This window comes from Telopea speciosissima, chromosome 1, assembly GCF_018873765.1.
Source record: "Telopea speciosissima isolate NSW1024214 ecotype Mountain lineage chromosome 1, Tspe_v1, whole genome shotgun sequence".
Lineage (NCBI taxonomy): Eukaryota > Viridiplantae > Streptophyta > Magnoliopsida > Proteales > Proteaceae > Telopea > Telopea speciosissima.
In genome coordinates, this window is record NC_057916.1 from 3,375,499 (window position 1) to 3,399,375 (window position 23,877).

Here is a 23,877-nt window from a genome sequence, read left to right on the forward strand (position 1 = left end):
GAAAGCTGAAGAAGCCATTAAGCAAAGAAAAAGATTGCATAAGTTTTGATTACCGAGTTTTAAAAACATGTACACGCAGACCCATGGAAATTAAGAATCAAAAGGAAACTCATTCTAGGAATTCTAGCAAATTTACAGCAGGGAAGGGAAGGCCGAAAAGACACAGCTGCACTTAATCAACTTTTATTTACATACACAGTCCATATAATGTACAGACAGTTCCATCCATCTCCCAAAATCTTCAAATTGGAAAGATTTTGAAAGAATATGAGGCTATTACACTGAACCACATCTAAAAAATTTAGAGAAAACCTAACACTGCAGCTGCTTTCCAATTGTCGCAGCAATAATCCCCACTCAATCACAGAGGATGAACCAAATTGAAACAAAGTCCTTAACAAGCAGAACCTTATGGACAGTTTTAATCTAAAGTCTACACCTAAACCCTCCCTTACAAATGACAAATAGAACAAACATTTTCAAGTCTGATATATGCCAAACTAAACTTAGATCCCATCAATGGGGTTCCTCAGATTTCCTCCCAGCAGAGACATCAGACCCCCACCGTGGACCCTCCCCTCAGGGACCATAAAATCAAAGTTCCTGTTTCCCCTACCCCCATTGCTTCTTTCACCTTCCCTCTCGACACCTAACAGCCCTGAAGAGGATGTCGATTTCATTGAAGGAGGAACCAATACCTGAGGGGGTATGAGCTGTTGTCTTTTTGCAGGCTTTTCGGTTGAGTCATCGCAATCAGAATTGGCACTCACTCCGGAAGAATAATACTCATCCAAGCTGCTCCCAACTGTGGAAACTGATACAAGTCCATGGAAGAGTCCAGGCCTGATCATTCCACCCTTGCTAGTCTCTTGGTCCTGGACCATGTTACCATGAGCTGCACACAGCCCACTCTTTCCCCTGGAAAATTTCTCACATGTTCCCTGTCCCCATGTGCAACGTTTCCCCCCACCATGGGCCTTGCAGAAGTCTGTGCTCCCTTGAGCACTCTTCCCACAGTTCTCAATCCGGCATCGCTTCCCACCACCATGTCTGACACAACAGTCAGTGCGGCCACGGGCACTCTTAGTGCAGCCTGGAACAGCACACCTCTTGCCTCCACCATGTGCAACACAGTAATCAGTCCCACCATGTACGCTCTTTGGGCAAATGCCTCCACCCTCGAACAGGCAGCGCTTCCCACCACCATGCCCCTTGCACAGCGGTGTGCTTCCCTCAGCACCTTTGGTGCACCCTGCGAATATGCACCGCTTTCCCCCACCATGGGCCTTACAATGCATAGTGCTACCCTGCGCCCCTTTGGTGCATCCAGGGTACTGGCACCTCCGACCCCCTCCATGAGAGATGCACAACCCAGCCTGCCCCTCAGCACTACGGGTGCACCCGTCAACCTTGCACCTTTTGCCCCCTCCATGCCTGATGCACAGTCCTGATTTTCCCCTTGCTGCCTTGGTGCAACCTGGCTCCCCACACCGCCTACCACCTCCATGTGCTATGCAGAAATCTGTCTTCCCCTCAGCACTTTTGGTGCATCCTAGTTGCTGGCATCTCTTGCCACCCCCATGGGCCTTGCAGTATGCAGTTCTGCTCTCGGCACCCTTATTGCATCCTGGTTTCTGGCATCTCTGCCCACCTCCATGGGCAATACAGAGACCTGATGCTCCCCTTGCCCCCTTCGTACACCCTTCAAACTTGCACTTCTTAGGGTGGTGGGTGTGTTGACTTGCAGACTCAGACACAGAGCTTGTTGAGTAATCTGTGGTGACTGAAGGCTCAGGACTCAAGTGAGAATGAGGTTGCAGGATGCTGGTCCCACGCTCTAAAAGCTCTTGGGTCTGGAGTGGAACTTTACTGCTATCCAGCCTAGGAGCCAGGAGAAGGGATGGCATATATCCACCTGATCTCTTGGCTGAAGTCGAGCCCTCATCAACAACCGGGATAAATTGTCTAGTTTGGCCTAGGAGGAAGGAAGTGGTGAGATTGCTCTGGGAGGAAACTGAATTCTCCTCCATGCCCAGATCATCTCCAGTCCCTCTAGAAAGGCCAAGTTTTAGGATATGAGAATCGCCTGCAGATGATGATGCTCGGACAGATGTCATGACAGATTCCTTGCTTTTTCTTATCCCAACAGGATAATAATTGCCATGGTAGGAGCTTGGGGTGGGCCCCAGCCCAAGTACTAACCTGCAGCCGTCATCAGGAACTTTGGCAGAAAACACACCATGGTTACTCCCAGAATCCCCAGACCTAGCAGTATTGCATGTTTCATAGCCAAGACAGTCCAGGCGCAGAGCAGTATCACCAAAATTGTCATTTTTTTCCGGTTCACCGTTACCAAGAAACATCACATCTGTCATGTTGAGATCCATTCTCTGTATGCAATAAAGAAGCTGTTAAAAGAAGGAAAGAGAGGGTTTGAGTGCAGAGTCACTACAGATTTTGATGCCTTCCTAGAAGATCAGCCATACAACGAAGCAATTCCAGGGATTTATGTAGCAATCCAAATGAACAAATTGAACGAACTTGAACAAGTGACCACCACCACTGACAAATCCTGATGTGTCAGATCTGTCCATTATTACTGGTGAGGAATCAATTTCGACCTAATATGAGAGCACTTAGTTCCAAGAGTATCTTATCACATTTCTAGGAAAGAAGCCTTTCATGAGAAAAGTCAAAATCAAATAGAGGATAGGATCCACAGTGCATCTTTTGCTCCTTGTCGAAGAATTCTTAAGTTTCATTGAACCTGAAATGGAAGAAGTATCTCAGTATTTCTATATATTAATTCCTCAATCGATTCTAAACAAAACACTAAGCACCATTGCATATTTTTATTTCTTGTATATTAAGTATACATACTCAAAAAATCAGATAACTTAGTACTTCTCAGTTATATCGTATGTTGATTGAAAAACTGGAAATCACCTGTGTCGAATACTGGCCAGTAACACATTACTTCAGTTGTGGAGTGAATCATGTATTGTCTCGATTCCAGACTCCAGACCCTCCATTCTACAATAAGTTAAAATATTGTCTAAAAAGAATGGTTTTCCCTAGAAAAATAATCTGAGTCCATTTTTTTATAGTGTGTACACTAATTAGGTCACACGAAGCCACATCAATTCTGAATAGCCTGGGTATCCAAAAAATATTCTGAATTGCCCAAGTACAGAACACCTACCTTGAGTGGCTTGAACATGAAAACAAAACAACTAGACAGTCTTAACCACCTATTCTGGAGCTAAGACATGAGCTGTGGAGAAAAATATTCTGAATTGCCCAAGTACAGAACACCTACCTTGAGTGGCTTGAAAATGAAAAGAAAACAACCAGACAGTCCTAACCACCGATTCTGGAGCCAAGACATGAGCTGTGGAGAAAAAAGGTAGGTATGAACAAAGGTTCCCTTTATTTCAATGAAAAATATTTCTCAGTAACCCTCTTTAACAGCAAAAAGAAATTATATGGGAATAAAAGGAACAGAGATTATTTTCCTGAAATACAATGCAAAACTTTGGAAAACTTCCAATTGATTTTCTGGATGTTGTTTTCCCAAAAAGCTTACTGAGAGGGTTTTGCTACACTGCTGGATTTTAAGAACATGTCCATTTGGTCAACTTAATGGGAAAGGGAGCCTTGGACCATACTGAAACTCTTCCAATACCATTTGGTCCTATTAAGAAAGTCCTCTTCAGAAAAGGAGTTACCGGCAAGAACTGACTGAAGATTCCATTCACAGAGAACCATTAGATTCAATTCAGTGGCATTTAAGGCAAAAAAACCACTCTAAATTGAGTCATCCACAAATATGGCACTATTCCCACACTAACCAGAGATGCTACTGGAGAACTTGAAAATCAGACTTTACATTCCTAAGGGTGGCTCCTGCTCTTTCCTAGCTAATATCCCAAAACAAAGAAAATAAAACATTCAAGCACCCCCCCCCCAAGAACCAAATGAACACGCACACAAAGCTAAAAGATTGCCTGATATTGCCACACATCCATGAGTGCAATAAGTATTTTGTGGATACAACAAATCTCTTAACCAAATTCAATAGAACCCCCCCCCCCCCCAATAGCTCAGAACGGACAACTCCCTGTCACTATCACTATGTTAGAGCAAAACATTCTCTACTATCTTGTTGCCTAAAGCAATGATCTATTAAAGGCACAGCCATGTTCACTTGTTTCATCTAAAATTAATCCATCCAGGAGACAAGCAATTTGTGCGAATTTTTTTTTTTTTTTTTAAAGGGCAGGAGGAGAAGAAAACAAACTTTGTGGCGCCTTGTACAGTCAAGTTTCTGATCACAACTAGAATTGAGGAATGGAAAATTCAAACCCCAAATGATATCCTTATACAAGAGACTAGAAAAGGATCATGTGACAAGTAGCCATATGAGAAAAACCAAACAGTCCATATACATGGTCTAGTATTATAAGTTGGTAAGAGTTTTCCAACACATACTACATCTACTCGTTAATGGAGTGGAACTACATTGCATCTCAACTTAAAACTCCTTGTGAAATTAGAAGAATTAGGAGTTACCAAGTCATTGCAACAATATTATGTTCGAAATACTAATCTCTCATATTCAACAAGAAAGAACCTACCAACTACCAAAAACAATCAGTTTCTGCAATCTCAAAGTGACTTATTTTCATAGAACAGGGAATATGAGCACCCAAAACCATATTGAATTTCAATGATCCATTGCACAGGAGTTAAAAAATAACTTTCAAACTTGTCTCAAGATGACTTGTCTCAGTCAATGTAACAATCTTTTATGAGGGCAATTTCCACCCATCTTAGCCATCATGTCTCCACCAAACCACCCTTCAAATGAGATCTTCCAGAATCCAATTCATGCAGCTACGCCACAGAAACCAGCACCCAAATCCACGAATCCGTCAATACATAATGGGAGTATTTCACTTATAAGTTACTATAGTTGACATTTCAACTTGAGCTAACAAATGTTTTAAGTAATGCAGCTAAAATGTAGCACACAGAAACTTAACCAATGTTTTCCTGTCTCCAGACGTTTCTTTTGGAGATGCGGTGTCGAATACATATATGTGCAAAGTAAAACTAAGACATTCAAAAAGTAAATGAAAGAAGGGCAAAGGCTCTCTGAGCTGGCGGTGGAGGCTACCCCAAAACCCACTCTTTCTTTCTCTCTTCCTAACACTCTGTCTTGCCTGCCCCCCATTAACGAACCGCTGTGCACGCCTTTGATTAATACATTCTCCAAGCCACCAGCTTGGAGAACCCTCTCCCATGAAAAAAATATTATTTCTATTTATTTTAAAGAACAAAAATAAATCAAACTACTATTTTATCTGACAACAACAGTACCCTAAATCTTTAAAAAAGAAAAGAGATGCTAAGAAATTCTTTCCACAACCTGAAGCACCAGTAGAGATCCAATTCCTTGGTCCGAAAACTTAATTGTAGGTATGTAATTTGTAGTATCATCAAGCTTCTAAAAGTTATCATGTTTAGGGGCCAGAAAATGGAAGCACAGAAAACTAAACACGTCCATAACTTCACAAATAAATTTACCCTAAAACATGTTCTAAAATAAATAATTTACCTGGTAAATTAGAAAGTTCCAGAGAACCTCTATACAAAAAGAGCACACGCTGTAGTGCATAACTTGAAACCAGTCCAAGCTTCAGAAACCAGTCCAAGCTTCAGAACAAAAGGGGGAAAATATTGTAAGTCATGAAAATTATTCAGAAGCCAGTTTCTTCCGGTCCATTTATTCTGTTGGAGATCTTGAAATAAGAATACAGTAGAAGATCCAACATAACAGTTCCAATCAATTCTGAAGAGCAAATTACCCTGATGAGAAGGCTTATAACCATTTATAGTTAATACTCCTTGAAATTCAATGCAAAGCTCAAGCATGAATATCAGAATTAAGAAGAAGAGAGGGAGCCGTCCTACAGATCTAACAGGTAGATTCATAGCTAATCTTTCCCAGGAGCACTTTGGATCTTAATTTGCTCCATTGGATCATCAGCAGGCCTCAGCTGCTACTTCGAATAAAAAAAATAAATATAAAACAGCAGCAACTCGAAAACTCCATAGATCCTCACAAAATAGAAACTGAAAGAACTTAAACAGACATGATTCCAGACCAAAACCACTAAAATTCAAGCTGGAAGTCCAATCTCCTACCAACCGGAGCCTTAATGAACTGGAAAAAAAAAACACAATATAGTAGCCAACAAGATCAAGACCAACAACTTTTCTTCCAAACAGGGAACAAATACACACATAGCCACGAATCCAATAACTTATAAAATATCTAAGCAGAAATTACCAACACTTTAATTCGAAACGCATAAAAGGAATAAATCAAAAAGAGAAAAGCAAAGGTTTACACTCAAGGAAGCTAAAAGCAATCCTTCATACGATCAATTATTAGACAGAGTAATAGAAAAGCACAATCAATACACTCAGACCAATTCACCACAGAACAATCCCTAGCCACCAAAAACGAAAGCTTGCTTTCGACCACTCGAGCAGAAAATCCAGACACATGGAATTCAAAAAACGAATAAATCATCAGCTCAAACAGAACGAAGATGCAGAAGATATCTATACCTGACAGATCTCCACGACATCTAGAGCAGATTGAAGGAGTGAATGAACTGTTAAGAGCAGAAGACGCGAAAGAGGAGAAAGGGAGAGAGACGAGAAGGCCGTGGAGGAGAGTAGAGGAAGAGTAGAAAAGAGGTAGAGCGTCAACGAGAGCAACACACAAGGAGTATATAAATAAAGTAAAATAAAATATCAGAGCAGAAAGAAATTAATTTAAGTAATAAAAAGGGAAAATAATTTAATTTAATTAATTTGGCTAATATTTTGGTGTCTGCTTAGCTAATAAACGGAAAAGCTGAGCTGGCAAACGGCGACATCTCCGGTGTAGTTGTGTATGTGACGCGCCGAGCCGGTTGGAGTTGCGAAGGTCTAAATATTGCCGGCTCAAATCAGTGGGGCCCACACTCGCGTGCCGGGTAAGTGGGGGACCGTTTTCTGCACCTCTTTTTGTCTTTTTTCGTCTCAAAGGTGTCGAGTCCGTAGAAACACTACTCCGCACGAAGTAAAAGAATGCGGTCGAGTACTGTACTTAACTGTTGGAGTGTGGGGCCCCTTTTGATGCTCCGACCTCCCCATGTGACGTCTTTCGAAGCAGGAGGAGTTACCACTTACCAAGTCCATAATGACCCAATCGGTAATTTTGTAATTGGTAATTACGTAATCAGTAATTCTCCAATGATTTAAGGTAATTGAAAAATGTACGGTGTAGAAAGTACGGGGTACGCCTTTTCCTTAGGGTTGAGTTTTTTTTTTTTTTTTTTTGCGGGATGGGGTTGGGGGTGGGTTGGGGTTTAGTACCTTAGGATTGAGTTACCAACGAAAAGAGATCCTGTTGGTGGGAGCTGGATCGTCCAGCCCCACTAAACGACATCAAAAATAAGGGTGACGTGGTCATTTCACACGTTTGTTATCAACATCCTTTTCAACAATTCTGTTTGGGTTGTAAGGTAAATGCAAATAATTGCGAACAAGTGAATTTTTTTTGGGTTTGATTAGAAGAAAAAATACAGATATTGTTTAGAATATGCAAAAATTTTCCTTCACGTTTCTTGCAACCAAACAGAGCCTATCATATAGAGAAAACAATTAGAAAACTGCATTCTCATCATTTAAAAGAAAAAAGAAGGATCTACGTATTGTCGGTTTATATTAGTAGTTTACGGATCAAGTTACTAGTACGAAATACAAATGTTAAATTTAATGAGAAGATATTCAATCAATGACATGAGTTAAGAGAGAATTGAGACAAACGTGCAAACCAATAACATGTATTTTCTTTCAACTTACCAAAAATAATCATGGATCTACGTATTGTCAATGTGTAATCATATCTACATGTCGAATGAATCAACGGTAGCACGAGAGAGAACACCCCACGATTTATATATGAGTAACCACATGTTAGGGATGAGAAAGAACAATGTACAATCTTTTCCCTATCCCTAAAAAAAACAAAGGGAAAGAGATCTCCATGTTGATAGTGTGAGGATTTTTTTCTCACGCCCTCTCATTCCGTCTTGACCTTGTTGGCTCGCTATTGATGAAACTAACTCTCCTGTGTTGATTAATTGGCATGGGGTGGAAGAATCCCCTAAGTTGCTAGCGTGGCAAACCTTGCCCAAGAAAAAAAAGGAGAAGTACCACAGATATGGTTTTTACTACAAAGTTATTAGACATTGACTTAAGAATTTTTTCACCTTTTTGGAATGGAAACAAAGAAAAAGTGAAAGATCACCCATAGACAATGAGGACTTTCCCTAACATAACTACATAGTAAGGTGGATAGCTAACTCAATTCTGGTATAATTTACCTTTTTTTTATCTGAAAACTCTTATTTGTTAATGTTCATGCATGTACAAATCCCCTAAAGTTTAAACTGGCAATGAATCAAAATCTCACCTTTCCAATGCATTTGAAGGGTTCGTTAAAAGCTTGAAAAAAGAAAATGATAAGGCAATTATTTGTTTGTGCCACAGGAGAATACACTCTCATAATCCAAGTTGATTTTAGTTTACATAAATTTAATCTCAAGTCAAAACCAACACCTCAGATGAGTGGTTGGCATGATCCACCTTGTACAGAAATAAGATAAAGAGTTCACAAGATAGTATAATCCTAAATTTAAGGGTTAGGGCAAAAAAAAAAAAAATGTAAAATAAAGGATTATCTGAATGACACCTCTAATGGTGTATTTAGAACATTTAACCTTCTTTTGATTGTCATTTTGTCTTATTTCAAAAAGTTCTTTAAGTTAAGAGTAAAAGAAGATTTTTAAAATAATTTAAAATTATTTTACCATTATGTTATTGTTAAGCGCTTTAATTGTCTCGCACATTTCTGGAGCACACATATGAAATGATTGAATTTATCCTCATTTAAAAAAATGTTTCTTATATTAAGAGGATAAAAAAAATAAGATTACAATTTATTTGACACCTTAAGGAATCTAGGAACCTAAATTCATCCCTTATTCTTTCTCTCTCTCTCTCTTTTGTTTAAGAGCTTTTCACTCCATGTGGTCCAATTCAATTTTCCAATATAATAATAGGTCAGTAAAAGTATTTATTGTGCTAGATGCTTAGACCATTGGTTACTTAAAATCTATAATTCTATGAAAACCATGAATCTACATAACTATTACATTACAATAAAATGCTTGGTCATGAAATTGTAATACCTTTTTAAAAAAAAATGAAATTTTAATGCGCAAAGAGTCACGTCAACCAATCAACTGTCAATAAAATAATTCTTATTTCCCTACCCATTTAAAGGTAGACGTGTGGGTTGTTCTCTTCTAATCTATGTGGTCCCCTCTCCATCCCATTGTCAAAATGAGGTGGGCTTCCTTCCTATACACCTCAATTTGACGACCCATGAAAAGAAGAAATCCAAATGACCTATTAGAAATATTTTTCATAATATCAATGGATAGTTTTGTAAAAGACTCTTATATATATATTTTTTTTAATTTTTTTTGCACTTCTATAGTTAAGAGAAATTGGTTTATAATCCAATAATTTGTCTAGAATATATTGGATCTAACAATAATTCATAAGATCGGCTGTGTCCAATATGGTTTCTGATACTAAAGTTATATTTATATGGATTTTTGGAATATATTTTGGGTCTAAAAAATATTCTAAAACGAGAAAATAGAGAAAATCATGTTTCAAAATGCATTCTAGATCCAAAAACTATTGTAAGAATGCATAGCAGACACTATGGGTGCATATGTGTGTGTGTAATCGAATCTAGTTCAACCGGCAGGTTTGGTCTATTTTTTAAAGCTATGTCTATGAGTTGTGGATTCATGCAATTAGGTTTTCATTCTATACATAGATACCTAACAAAATCGGCAAACTAAATTCAAGTAGGGTTTCCAATTAATTCTTAGCAAACTACTACTTCTTAATTCAAAGAGAGCAAAAATATAGTAATGCAATAAAGGGACCTAGTTCCATCATGAACAACACTTATTCATACTTATAGCATTTGCATTTGTTGTCCTTCTAAGATAGTGAAATCCACCCTCTCAAGTCTCAAAGTTCATTCCTTAGTGGGTCACAATTTTCCATAGAAATGGTTGCAGTTGCCACAACTCAAAATAGTTCATGTTATATTAGAATGGACAAAGGTTTCCGACAATGTCAGAGTGGAAAATCGCACCGATGAGAGGGTAGGAGACATTCATTTGATAAAGAGTACACATTTTGTATGAGGAGAGACAATGTCAGTATAAGCCTTCATGACTCATTATGCGAGAAGGAATCTCTACCCTGGCATCGTGGGACCTTTTTTTCCTATTAAAATATAGGAGAGAGTTTTTCACAATGCCAATGTGGGAGAATCTCCCGTACCACACCAATGGTGGTGCATACAATAGTATCATTTACATGGGACCCACATGATCTAAATAGTAAAGAGAAAATTACACTGTCACCCATTGAGGTTTGTATTAAATATAGTGCAACCCCCTGTGTTTTCAAAATACAGGGGGTTGCATTGTATTTAGTACAAACCTCATGTAATATTGGTCCTAATCATAGTTGGAAAATAGGGTTTTGACTGGGGTGAGTCATCCGAGTTGAGTCGAAATTTTGAAAAACCTTTTTTGATTTTTTACTAATTTATTTATTGCATTAAAAATAAAAAACGTGACTCGTTTTTATCAGGTTTGATAAGGCTGAATCATCAGGTTTTTCTGAAAGACGAGTCGAGTCAAAAAACCTGGTTTTTCAACTGTGGTCCTAATAGAATCACTGACTTATTCGATACTCTTACAGCTAAAATAACCTCTCTACATCATAGAATCATCATTGCAGGATCTGTGACAAACTTAATATCATTACACAGGAGAAGGAGAGAGACAGACACAGTATCTGAGAGCGTAGGGTACACTCCCATGTAGAATACATTGTCTCATATTATTAATAGAAAAAGACTATACACATCGCTAGTGTATACTGCATTCCCATACTCTTTCTGTCTCTCTCCTTCTCTCCTTGACATGTGGGTCCTTTATATATACAAACCGTAGAATGTCCCCTCCCTTACTCCCAATAGTTTTGGTGTATATATGACATTGCACACCAGCAGTGTATAGACTTTTTGCCCATTATTAATATTATTGGATTAGTGGATATAATTAGCTCGTCTTGGAGACCAATATTCATTTCATGTTGCATAAATATGGTAAACAAGCAACACCTAACTACCTAAGTAGTGTACTTAAAAAGTGAGTGGGACGGGGGATGGACAAATCACAAACGTGTGGTAATTAGGTTTAGAATGCCTCCTCTGCCGCCATTTTAGACTGGAGATGTGATTACTTGTTCTATTAGTTTACTTCCTACTCTAAAGCCTCCCTCTCTTTAGTACTTTTAAGCTATATCACACCTGCCAACACACCTACATGGTGAATAATGGATCCCCCATACTACTTTAGACCCTTTTTTATGGAAGCTTTTCTGAGTGCCTTATTGAGAATTTCTTTTTCAGCAAGGATTCTACGTACTGCCATTGTAGGGGAAATCTCCTATACCACACCAATCAATATGTAAGAATTGGTTTTCTCGATAAGGGATCACAAAGTCAAAGATGAAAGAGTGTATTTGTAATGAATATAAAAATATAAAAAATCATTTCTATAGATTTAATCTATCAGAAATTTTATTAGTGATTTGAGGACAATTGCTAACGCAGCTGGCTTGAAGCTAGTACAGTAGAGCCGAGCCCCCTAAGAAGTTTTGAGTTTGAGACCTCATGTTCCTCATCTAGCACTGGGATCTCTCCCTCCCACCACTCCACCAAAAAAATTTGATGTGAGCTTGTTGTGGGGTCCCCGTCATATGGACCCATCGATGCCCAGCATAGATCATGAGGTACTGAACATCACTATGCATATTGACATAGGTTTTCTTTATAGTTTTTTATATTAATAATATGAAAAAGTAGAACTAGAGGTTTTTTCTTTTTTTCTTTCATTTTCATTTTTGGGAGGAACGGGGAGAGGTGGGGAGAAGAGAATTTTTGTAATAAGCATCCCCCTTAATCAATTTATAAAGTTCTTCTGGGAAGTCATTCGGTTGGAGAAAATCACCCCACCTCCTTGTTTTTAGCACTTTGTTGATGTGGAGTCTATCCCGTTTTTGTTAGGGCCTTAGGGGTCTCCCATTTCCCTGTTTAAACTTGTTTTGAAGAGGGTTCTAGGTGGATGTCTGTTTTTTGTATATTTATTTATTTTTTATTCTTTAATATAATTTATTTATCAAATAAAAAAAGATGGGCTATAGATCTAAAGAATCAAATCCATTAAAAAAAAAAAAACGTAAAGAATCAACTTTTCAAAAATTTTTTTTTTTTTTTTTTTTTTGATAAAAAACTTTTCAAATTGATGTTCTATAAAAAAAAACTGTCAATAATTGCTGATTTAGATTCTGTTGACAATGGGGAAACTGGAATAAATCCTGACTAATTTTTGAGGTATTCCAACTCTTCAGATGTGGGTTTTTTTTTTCAAACCTTACTTGCAAGGGCAATTTGATCAATATCTATTTAATTTAAGCATTGTTAGTCCCAATTTAACAGCATAGGTGCATTTGATAACTTTTTACAAAAATAAAGGGCATGTGTAATTTTTCAAAACTGATAAGTGATACCTCAAGGGAGGTACGTTAAAATTTCCCAAGTATTTAATGCGATGCTCTAATCATTATTCATTAGTTATTTAAAATCTATAATTCCATGAAAACCTAGAATCTAAATAATTTTACACTATAATAAAAGAGTCATGTCAACCAATCAGCTGTCAAAAAAATAATTTTTATTTTCCTACCCATTTAATGGAGGACGTGTGGGTTGTCCTCTTCCACCTTTAAGCTAATAACTATTAGACGTGGCCAATCTATGTGGTCCCCTATCCATCCCACATTCAAAATGAGAATAGTTTCCTTCCTTATACAGCTCAATTTGATCAGATGACCCATGAAAAGATAGAAATCTAAAATGATTTATTAGAAATATTTTTCTTAATATCAATGGTTAGTTTTGTAAAGACCTTATAGAAAAAAAAAAGATTCTTCCACTTCTTTAGTTAAGTGAAATTGGTCTCTAATCCAATGACTTGTTTAGATTAGGCCGTATCTGCCAATCGGTCTCAAGATCGGTGTTGCCCAACATGGTCTCCGTCTCTCCGATGCTAAAGTTGTGTTTGGTATGCCTTCTCAAATTAATTAAGGATCGTTTATAACCCCCATTAATTAAGGATCGTTTATAGCCTAATTTTTTGATTAGCCAGTTTAAAAGCTTGATTACCTTGAGCCTAATTATGGATTAGTAATCGAATGATTGAATAGAAACATGTTAATGCCCTCGCCTACAAGGCCCAATTACCAAAATGAGAGAAAAGGGTATGTAGCCTTAAATTGGTGGGGCGATTTAGGCCGGACCAAAATCAATTGGCCCAAATGATTGACTTTGCACACCGATGAAGAACAACGAAATGCTTTCAATACATAGCGACCAAGGTTTTAAAACACAGGATCCATTGCCTGTCTCCGGATCGGAATCAATCTGAATCAGTGCTCAATAACCCTAGAATCGATCATCGTATCCAAAAACATAGAATTTTTTAAGGTTTTTTTTTTTTTTTTGGTGAATCGACCGTGTTGGATTAGTGGAAATTGGGATCAGTCACAACCTATTATGATCCAAATCGGTCGATTCTCCATTGATCCAACACGGCCGATTCATTGATCCGATTCTACCCTAATAGGGGTAGAGAGGTCATTTCATGTGAGGAACAGAGAGAGGGGATGTTAATATACTCTTTGCGGTCGGCTAAGAGAATCTTTTCACTTTTTTTGAATAAATAAGATAAATAATTCATTAGTATGAAGAAGAATTACAATGAGTGATAAATACAATGATCACATCATCAATGTCTATGCCTATATGATACTCTCACATTCTTTCTTCTCCTTAGACTCTTACTTCTCCCTAACACGTATGCCTCTGTGTATACGAACCGTATTCCGTGTTCCCATTGATTTGGTGTATAGATGCCATTACACACCGGTGGTGTGTAGACCCATATCCATTAATATTATTGGTCAAGTAGATGTAATTAGCGGACTCTTGGAAGCTAATAAATCATTTCATATTGAATCAATGTGTTAATCAAACAACTCCTAAGTACTGTACTTAAAAGAGTGAGTAAGACAATGGATGAACAAATCACAAACGTGCTGTAATTAGGTTTAGAATGGATCCTCGGCCGCCATTTTAGACTTCAGTCCTCTTATTATGTGATTACTTGTTCTATTAGTCTACTCTACTAAAAAGAAATCCTCTCTGACGATGCCAAGCTTCAAAAAAAAGAAAAAAAATGAAATCAATGAGTTTGGACCGTTGGATGTTCAAGTTGCTAAGTGTAACCCCTCACCACCCTGAACTGCACCCCACTACACTATTGTTACTAATTTTTATTGAGAAAAAAAAGTTGGGAAACTTTTTGAGTGCTCACTTGAGATTTTTTTCCCCTTCAAAAGACCCAATTCTCTAGCACTCTAGCCCCTACCATTGAGCTAGAAGCTCATCCCACTCTTCCTTTAATGAATGTTTTATTGAGACTATAAAGTTCTACTTTCCACCTTTTCTCGCCTGCAAGTTGGAACCTACATGGACCCTTTTCAAGGTGGGTTTGAGTCATCATAGAAACTGATATCGATACCGAAATGAATTGGCTATATTGATTTGTATTGGTTGATTTTAGTACAAAAAAATCACATATTGATTAAAAAATCATTTTTTTTTTATCATATCAGTCAATACGTATCAATATGTAACATTCAATATGACTGATACAATATTGATAACCAAATCCATGCTTCAAATAGCCAAAGTAATCTTTTCTGTTGTTGACAGATCTAAAAGATATGAAAGAACATCTAAGTAAAGAAATCGAGGTTTTTTTTTTTAAAAAAGGAGGAGAGGATTCTATAAGCTAGCGGCATAGAGAAGCCCACATATGAGAAGCGATATTGAAAAACAGCAAGGACATTTCATGTGAGAAGGAGAGAACTAGACAGCGAAGTGCTAGTGTACCCTGCTCAAGTGTCTCAAGAATTTTTTTCGAAAAAAACAAAAAGAAGAAAAAAGGTTCTTTGAACCACAAAGGGATGGTATGTTAGCAATCTCTTTCTCAATCTCTCTTCTATTCACATGAAATAACCTTGCCAGTTGCCACCCTTTGATGTACAAAATTATTCCCGTGCATTTCATTAGTGTGTTGCTCCTCTATTCCATTTGCCAAAAGAACTCTTATTTTTTTATTGGAGTGCTGTTCTCTGTGCCGCAGCGCTGGCTGTGCCCAGACACATGGGGGTGGGCGCAATGACCACCCTGCCCCCTTGAGTGGCAGGCCCATGTGCATAGGCACAACCTCTGCTGTAGCCAAAGAACATTCTCTCTTTTTTATTAATTTTTTTGAAAAAGACAAAAAAAATAATCTAATACTTTCTCCCAATACATAAATTTGTTGTGGTGTGGTCCTTTGTGTTGGGTGGGACTCGTGGGTTTTGGGCCGGGGTTTGGTTGGCATTGTCAAATGTTGAAACTTTGTTTAGAGCTTTTCTTGCTTTGCTATGTTGGCCACTCGCCACATAAACAAAAAAAAATCATTCTAACCAGACTTTCGCACGACGAAGAAAAAGACTTAAATCTTTTTTGGGCGAAGGCGACGCAACACAACACAACACAACACAACGTCCAGTTCTCAATCTTTTTTTTAGGTCAAGGTGTAGGGGTGAGTGGCTAATGGTTTCGTGTATTTCCAAGCAAAATGTCATTCTCATCAAAAGCCAAAATTGACTCAAACACACTCCCCTACCAATCAATGACCCATCATCATTGGTCCTCCCCCCCCTCATGCATCATCAGGTTGGCCCCTTTCAGTTCTTGTAGTTCTATTTATTTTCTATAATAAAAGTTGCCTTCTAATCTTATATTTGGAACATAATTCTAGAAGGAGCAATGCATTTTAGTATACTTTTTTTTTTGGCCCTTTTTGAAAAAAGGTTTTCTTAACTGTTGGAGTAATGTACACTATCACGTGTATGTCTTACCTCTCTCCTCTTAATATAAAATGACCTCTCTATCCTCATATATGATATTATTTTATCGCACCTCATTGATGTGGCAACAAAATGAAGTGTCTATAAATGTCTCACTCTTTTTTCTTTAGGGCAACAAGCGAAATCCGTTTTTCAATTTTACCCGCCCTACTTGATTCTGTTGTAATAAATAATAGTCAAACTTAATAAGAGAATGAACTTAATTGTCTTTTTTAAGTGTTCCTCTTGAACTGGTATGAGAGTGCTTTGTACAACTCGATGAATGCCACAATGGGTATACACATTCCAAGATCTATGTAGGCTGAGACGTGACACTTGACACTCTCTAAAATACTGTATTTTGCCCTATCGTGAAATCGAATAAATACAAAATAGCCTCAAAGATATAACAACTTATTGGCTTCTAAAAATAGAGTTGGGCTCACGTTCACACACGTGAGCGTACGAGAATGGGTCACATCCGTTCAGATGGAATCTATCCCATGTGGGTCCCATAAGATGGATTCTATTTGAACGAAAGTGACCCGTTCTCGTACGCTCACATACGTGAACGTGAACCTATCTCTTGAAAATAGGCATGTATTTGATTATTGTTTACTTTCGAATACGTCGGAGTTTTGCTCAAACCCAAAAGAACTCTTTATCAGCAAAACATGGTATAAAACTCAAGAATGATGGATGCAACCGGGTAACTACAAAACAGCCTCAAAGATATAATAACATGTTGGCTTTCAACAATAGGCATGTACTTGATTAATAAAACTCAAGAAGGATGGAACTTGAAAGATAAAAATATAGGCTACTAGAGCACACACTCTTACTCATAAAATTGGAAGAAATAGAAAGAGGAGAATAGCACGGATTGAGGGAGTTGGGATGCAAGCCATCCGCTCTATTTATAGAGTGAAGACACCTTTTCAGAAACATCTATTTGAAATCTAACATGTACAACTAGGATTAAATCTTAATGAAATATTCTAAATCTTAATTTGTTCTTGATCACACCTCTTAATTTAGGTACCTTTTAGTATAGACACAACCTTACATATGGATATGTCTCATTTACATCGAAACATGTCTTCATACCCTTCCAAGTATGTGGAGATGTCTCCTCACATACGTATATGTAGGAGTCTGATTCATACATCTTTGTATATGTAAGGGTGTGAGTGTGAGCCAAGAGCCATATTTCTTGCTCATTTGCCAAGGGATGTGACTCATCCAAAAGCCATATCTCTTGCACATATATTAAGAGATATGTCCATACATAGACACCTCTTCTCTTCATTATAAATATTAGGCCTTTTGCCCAAAAAGAAATACTCACATACCCGAACGGTCGTGCCCCACCTTGCCTTGCCTCACTACGCCATGAAAGGACACGGCATGCAACAAAATCGCAAGGATAAGGATCTTATACGTTTTAGTTTTGGCGGAGCGAAAAGGATTCTGTCCAGCACCCTGTCCGGGTAGAGAAGGTAAGTGGAAGAGGTTTATTCCAACCCTTTTTACGCATTTACCAACTAATAATACTACATGAATAAAATATTTATTATATTGTAAATATTACGAATTAAGTTCAAAGGTTACCCGAAAAAATAAAATTGGATCTAATTCGATTGCTTAAGAACTACAAGGACATTTATTTGCCAACTTACTACCCTTTGAATCATTAACATTAGAACAATAGAATCGATACTATTCTTTCTCAACCTGAGAATTAGAATCAAGTCAAGGGATCCCATAAACAAGACATGATTGGCTTAAAATAGTCACCTTTACTGATGGGAGTAAACTTTATGGAGGTTCTTGATTCTCAAACATTGCACCTATCACTGGTAGTTTTTTTTTTTTGTTTTTGTTTTTGTTTTTGTTTTTGTTCTTGTTTTTGGGGGTAAATCACAACTTGGTTGCATCATGCATCCTCAAACATGAAACCTGTACCAAAACCTACCTAAGGGTGATTAGTCATAATAATACTTTTTTTAATTAGTTAAATCGAGTTGACTGCATTGGGAGAGAGAGAGAGAATGCTTACTATAGCTTCATTTTCCTACATTAAATACTAACCCTACTCTATTGATATATACATGATCTATCATTTCTTATTAAGAGAATGGTTAGGGGATTGACATACTACCAGTGTGGGATAGAATCTCTCATGCCAAACCAATGGGAGCATGGGAGGGGACGTCACCCAATTGATATATACGGGCCGACATGTCATGAATGAGAGAGTGTCAGAAAGATAGAAAATATGAAAGAGGCATGATACCGACTACGTGATTATCATTTTTCCTAAAAATATATAGTTTGACTGTTGAGAGGATAAAATTTCAATCTTTCCACGTAATGCAATGATGAAAAATGTAGTTACCCACTCATATATGATTTCATCATACTAATGTATTTTTAAATTAGTTAATGGGAGTATCTGTATGACACCTTTAAGGCTTTATAAGTGTATTTAGAACTTCACACCTTCTTCTAATTGCCTCTTGTCTTATTCTAGAAATTGTTTAATATATATGGGTATAAATGGATTTTCAAAAATAATTTGAAAGTGACATATCATTGTATCACTATCAAAAGAGAATCGTTATCCCCTCCAATTCCTCCAATTCCTCACATGGGGGAGGAAATGATCACCCTACCCCTTGCCCGAAAACACTGCCCAAGGTGGGGTCCACTCCTCCCTATTAGAGGAATTGGAGGTCCCACAAATTGGAGGTGATAATTATTCATCAAAAGATGTAATTGACAGGCCCATTTTTTAGTGTACATGTGAAATGACATTATTACCCTTATTGGGAAAAAAATGTATGCCATACTAAAAGGGATAAAAAAAAGTAAGTATACAAATTATTTGATACCTTGAGGGGTGTCTGAGAAAATCCCTTAGTTAATATAATTGACTACATCAAAAGAGAGAATGACGTCTACCTTCCTCCACTATATGAATTTCTATCATTTCATATTAAAAATAGGTAGAGGGTTGGGTATGTCGCCAGCTTTCGGTAAGCTAGTGGCATACATCAATCACAGGGTTGGACACAGTAGGGCAAGGGGGTCATTTCTAAAGGGGGAGACGAGAGGATGACACGTGTTGGGCACCCTTGCAGCATGCCCAACCTTTTCCCTTAAAAATTAGGAAAAAATAATGTTGTCTAATCTCGTGCAACCTGCACCAAGACACAGCCCCCCCCCCCATGAAAATGACCTTCTCACTTCCTTAAAAAATGAAAAATCCCCCTAGTCAATGCCCCGCGCATCCTCTTATTGGTCCCACGCTAGTTCAAGGGCGATGCGATTGGTACCAAGAGAGTGCATAGCATACATGAGAGGGTAAATGGCCTCCATTAGCCACTTTGTCAAAATTATAATCTAATTCAATTAAATACCCTCAAGTGTATCGACATACTTCCCCATGTATATCCATGCATACTTATGGTACTCCAACTGGTATTGTGCAATATCTCATAATCCTGATTTTTCAAATCTGGGCGGGCCTTGGTGCAACGGTAAAGTTGCTCCATTGTGACTAAGTGGTCATGGGTTCGAGTTTGGAAACAGTCTCTCTGCGAAGGTAGGGATAAGGCTGCGTACATTATGACCCTCCCCAGACCCCGCAGTGGCGGGAGCCTCGTGCATTGGGTACGCCCTGAATTTTCAAATCTCAAATTTATCACTTTAGACAAAAGTTTTTCTTGTGAACAAAGAACTTTTGGACCCCATCCAATCTGTCACACAACAAATATTTTTGCTGCCTTAATAAGCTTATCAAGATGGATAGCTCAAAAAGTTTTACATTCCCCCCTCCTCCTTTCGGTAATACTTCATCTCATCACTTATGCAAGCATAACTCATGAGATTTAAATCAGAAATTAAAAATTAAGTGAGAATATTTATTGGTGCATTGACCATATGAAAAAACTTAATAAGTGTTTATTTCGTGTTATCTTCCTCTTGATAACACTTGATTGGTGGAATTCTGCAATTGAATATTTTGTGTTCAGTCAAATGGGCATATGTTCTGTAGGTTTCCTACCATCTAACCTCCATTGTTATCTTCTAAAAAGTACTTTAAGAAAATAATTTATTAAACCAACTTGCTTTTAAACCAGCAAATAATGAATTTAAAATTGGACAGAAGCAAGATATATCCCTGAAAATTTATACTTATCTTTCTAATGATTGTATCAATCATCCTCAAGTACTTTATGAAATTTGAATTTTATTTCTTGCTATGATGTTATCATAAAATTTAAATGAGAAATTTTACTTCTTGATATGATGTTATCATAAAATTTAAATGAAAAACTTTCCCACAAGGCAAGAATACTATTTCCCTTTCATATGTGGTTCGTTATTATTTTTTCTCTCCTACTTGTAGTAGGCCCCATGTGGATGCCCTTTGAGGATGATACCATTATTTGCACCATCATTGGTGTGGTGTGTACATTCCTTCCCACAATGACGTCGTGGGGAATTTTTTTTCAATTTAAATCTCACGTTGTTGCTGAAACCCAATAATTGACCTTTTGGTCAGAATGGAAAAGAAGAAAAATAAAATTTTCAATGATAACACAAAATGAAAAGTAACAGTAAAAGAAAACTTTCAATCAGAGTTGGACAACAGGGAGTTGAAATAATCAACCACCCTTATTTGACGCATTGTAACCCACTCCTCCTTATATGGCCATGAATGAAAATCATCCCCAAAGACTCTTAAGAACATGAGGTGCTCAGAACATAACGAAAGCTAGAGATGGGAATGAATTAAAAAAAAAAATTTCCTTGATAGTTAAGGTGAAAAGTGAAGTAAAACCTAACTTTTATGTTTAGAAAATTAGAGGGTGCATGGAGGCATCATGGGAGGCGGGATTTCCACCTTTCCATAGCGGGGCGGTCATTTTGGACCCCAAATAAGTCTAGTCATAGGGGCTATTGGCTCGGTTAGCGTTATCTTTCCCCAAAAATAAATAAATATGAGGAATTAAGACTTTGTCCAAGAGTGTAGTTCATGTGCTCTCAACCACCTTGTCTGAAATGACTGTCTCAGCCCTATGAAAAGTATAAATTGGACTAAACTAAGGGTAAAAGGGTAAAACTACACTAATGAAGGATAATATGACCATTTACGAATTTTTTTGTTACAACTTAATGAACTAGAGTTATTTGTAAGTCTCACCATATTCGAGGGGAGGTACATGTAATTGTTCAAATGGGGTTACTTATAATTAAACCAAACTGTAGGGGGAGATACTTGTAACTTGCTCTTAATGTTTAGTTAGTGGTGGATTTTCATTCTTTCAAGTGCGATGCATCACACTGGAAAATCCAATCGTAAAAACATAAATAGTGACGTCTTTTTATCTTCTCAAGTATTGAATGGATGGTTGGATTTTCAAGTACGATGCACTACCTGACTGCCCCGTTGATAAATTTCCCTTAGTTATGGATTCTCATTGCGCAGGAGCCACGCTCAGAAAACTCTTCCCCAGTTTCCACTCGGCTATGACCTCCTATGTCTAACGGATGACGGAACCGTTTCCCAAAATAACAAGAAGAGGATGGGAAGTGTCAAAAAGTGCCACAGTGGTGTGCGTGTCGTGTCATGAGTATGTGACGATGGGCATTCCAGATTCTTGTGGGCCACACACCGTGCAGACGAAGGTCCACTACACTGCACCAACACGTTGTTTGGAATTTTCCATGAACTAATGTGATGGAACCATCCTAGCCGTTGGATGTAGTTTAATGAATCCCGTGATAACCCGCGTGGTAACTCTTGTGCGCAGACCCTAGCGCAAATTGTCCAGTCACCATCAAGTCCTAATGCGGCAATGCCTACGCAATGCTGGGGCCCACCTCGTTAACGACCGTACTTATTTTCTAATATTTTAATAATGAAGAAGACCCACCCAGACACTCCACTATCACTGCCAACCCGTCAGCGAAGCTGAAGCCCCACCACCATCAGCTGTCTCAAACGGCTCGGCGTAAAGCCGAGCCAACGAACGGCCTTGTTAGTTGTTTGTGGCACTTGCTACCCCTCTCTCTCTGTCTCTCTCTCGCTCTGCCAGAGAATTCGCGCGAACTTCTTTCGCTTCGCTGCTTATTCCCTGCGTCCATAGTCGTGTGTCAAGGTAGATTTGAGGTTCAATTTCGACCTATGGGTAGCCCGGTAGTCCTAACGGATTTTCATCCTCACAAATGCGTTGCACTTTCTAGTGCATATGTAAAGTGCATCCGACGGTGGCTATTGTATTTGAAAGGATAAAAATTCAATAACATGTTCTTGACCATCGTCGAATGCTCTTTAAAGGTACACTTCATAGTGCATCACATTTGAGAAGATAAAAAATTCAATCTTAACAGGTTCTTATATTATGGTATATTCATGTCGGGTGGAAAAATATAAACCCAAAGGCACTAATGCATTACTCTAGTGATCCAATCTTTTTTTTATATTTATAATATTTTTTAAAGGTAGAGGTTGGACACACTGTTAGATTTTCTGGAACTAGCAGCTCAACCAATGGGAGGCTGATATGGGAGGGGTTAGGGGACTTTTCCACCGGGGGAAGAGGCAGACACAATGTTGGGCATAGCACTAGCTTGCCCATTCTTTACCCTTCCATTTTTTATCTATTTTTTTTTTTCCAACCAATCTCAACGATTGATCTGATCGGTTTCATTTAGTACTAGTTCCTAAAAGCCCTATATTGAACACAACCAATAGGAATATACATTTGGTTCGATTTGATTTAGGTTTTTTTTTTTTGGTAGAAGATTTGGGTTTTCTTTGTCGATTACAATTGATCAAACCAGTCAAGCTAAAATTTGATACCATCGTTTTTTACTCTAGTAGAAACAGTTGATCCACATCCCAAAACTATGGCTATGGCCCAATTTTAGCCGATTTCAACCAATTCTTGATTGAAATTGACTTGGCCAAATCAAAACCGATCGGTTCGATATAGTTTTAATCAGGTTAAACCAATTTTGGTCTATTGTGAAACCCAAACCGTTAAAGAAGTTTTGGTTTTAATTGGTTTGTATCCGGTTTTTTTTTATCCCTTTGTAATCGGATTACTATTATGTTCGCTTAGATTGTGATTTTACATGTACACAAGGAAATCATTGAGAAAAAAAAAATTCCCAATTTTTTATTGGATTATTATTGGTTCAGCGGCTTAGTTTTGATTGGTCCAGTTTGATTGTAGTCTCTACCAGTTCCATAAAACCCCAAACCATATCATTAAGATAAAATGGTCTTTGAGTCATAGGTAAAAAAAAGGTTTTTAAATAATTTGAAACACATGGTGCCACTTACGAAAATTCTTCTCATCTAACAGTTGCAAGCATGAGCATGCACCATGCACAGTTGTGCGCAAAACCTTATCCGTTTGAAATTTAACAAACTTACTTGAATAGGATTTGTTTTGTTCATATCATAGTTGGAAAATCATGTATTGACTCGGATGAGTCATACCCAATTCGAGTAAAAAATGGTAAAACTTGGTCAAGAGTCATGTAGACAACTCGGCCAATATAAAAAAGTTATTAGACTTGGTCTAAGTAGTCACATGAAACTCGCTGAGT

The 23,877-nt window shown here is 37.8% G+C and overlaps 2 protein-coding genes across 2 annotated transcripts in view; both read right to left on the reverse strand.

The window, feature by feature from the left end:
• The window catches only part of LOC122648593 (very-long-chain aldehyde decarbonylase GL1-9-like), a 29,810-nt gene extending 10,614 nt beyond the window's left edge, over positions 1-19,196 (reverse strand). Inside the window, exons 1-2 of the mRNA XM_043841807.1 lie at positions 19,186-19,196; positions 16,053-16,060 (exon numbers count right to left, since the gene is read on the reverse strand). The gene's annotated coding sequence lies outside the window, so the exon portion shown is untranslated. The remainder of the gene's footprint in view (positions 1-16,052; positions 16,061-19,185) is intronic.
• Positions 171-6,773, reverse strand: LOC122648590. Its single transcript, XM_043841805.1, has 2 exons — positions 6,640-6,773; positions 171-2,767 (listed from the first exon to the last, which is right to left on the reverse strand). The coding sequence occupies exon 2, from the start codon at positions 2,385-2,387 to the stop codon at positions 507-509; it is 1,881 nt and encodes a 626-aa protein (XP_043697740.1). The 5' UTR covers positions 2,388-2,767; positions 6,640-6,773; the 3' UTR covers positions 171-506.
• Positions 19,197-23,877: the final 4,681 nt, after the last annotated feature.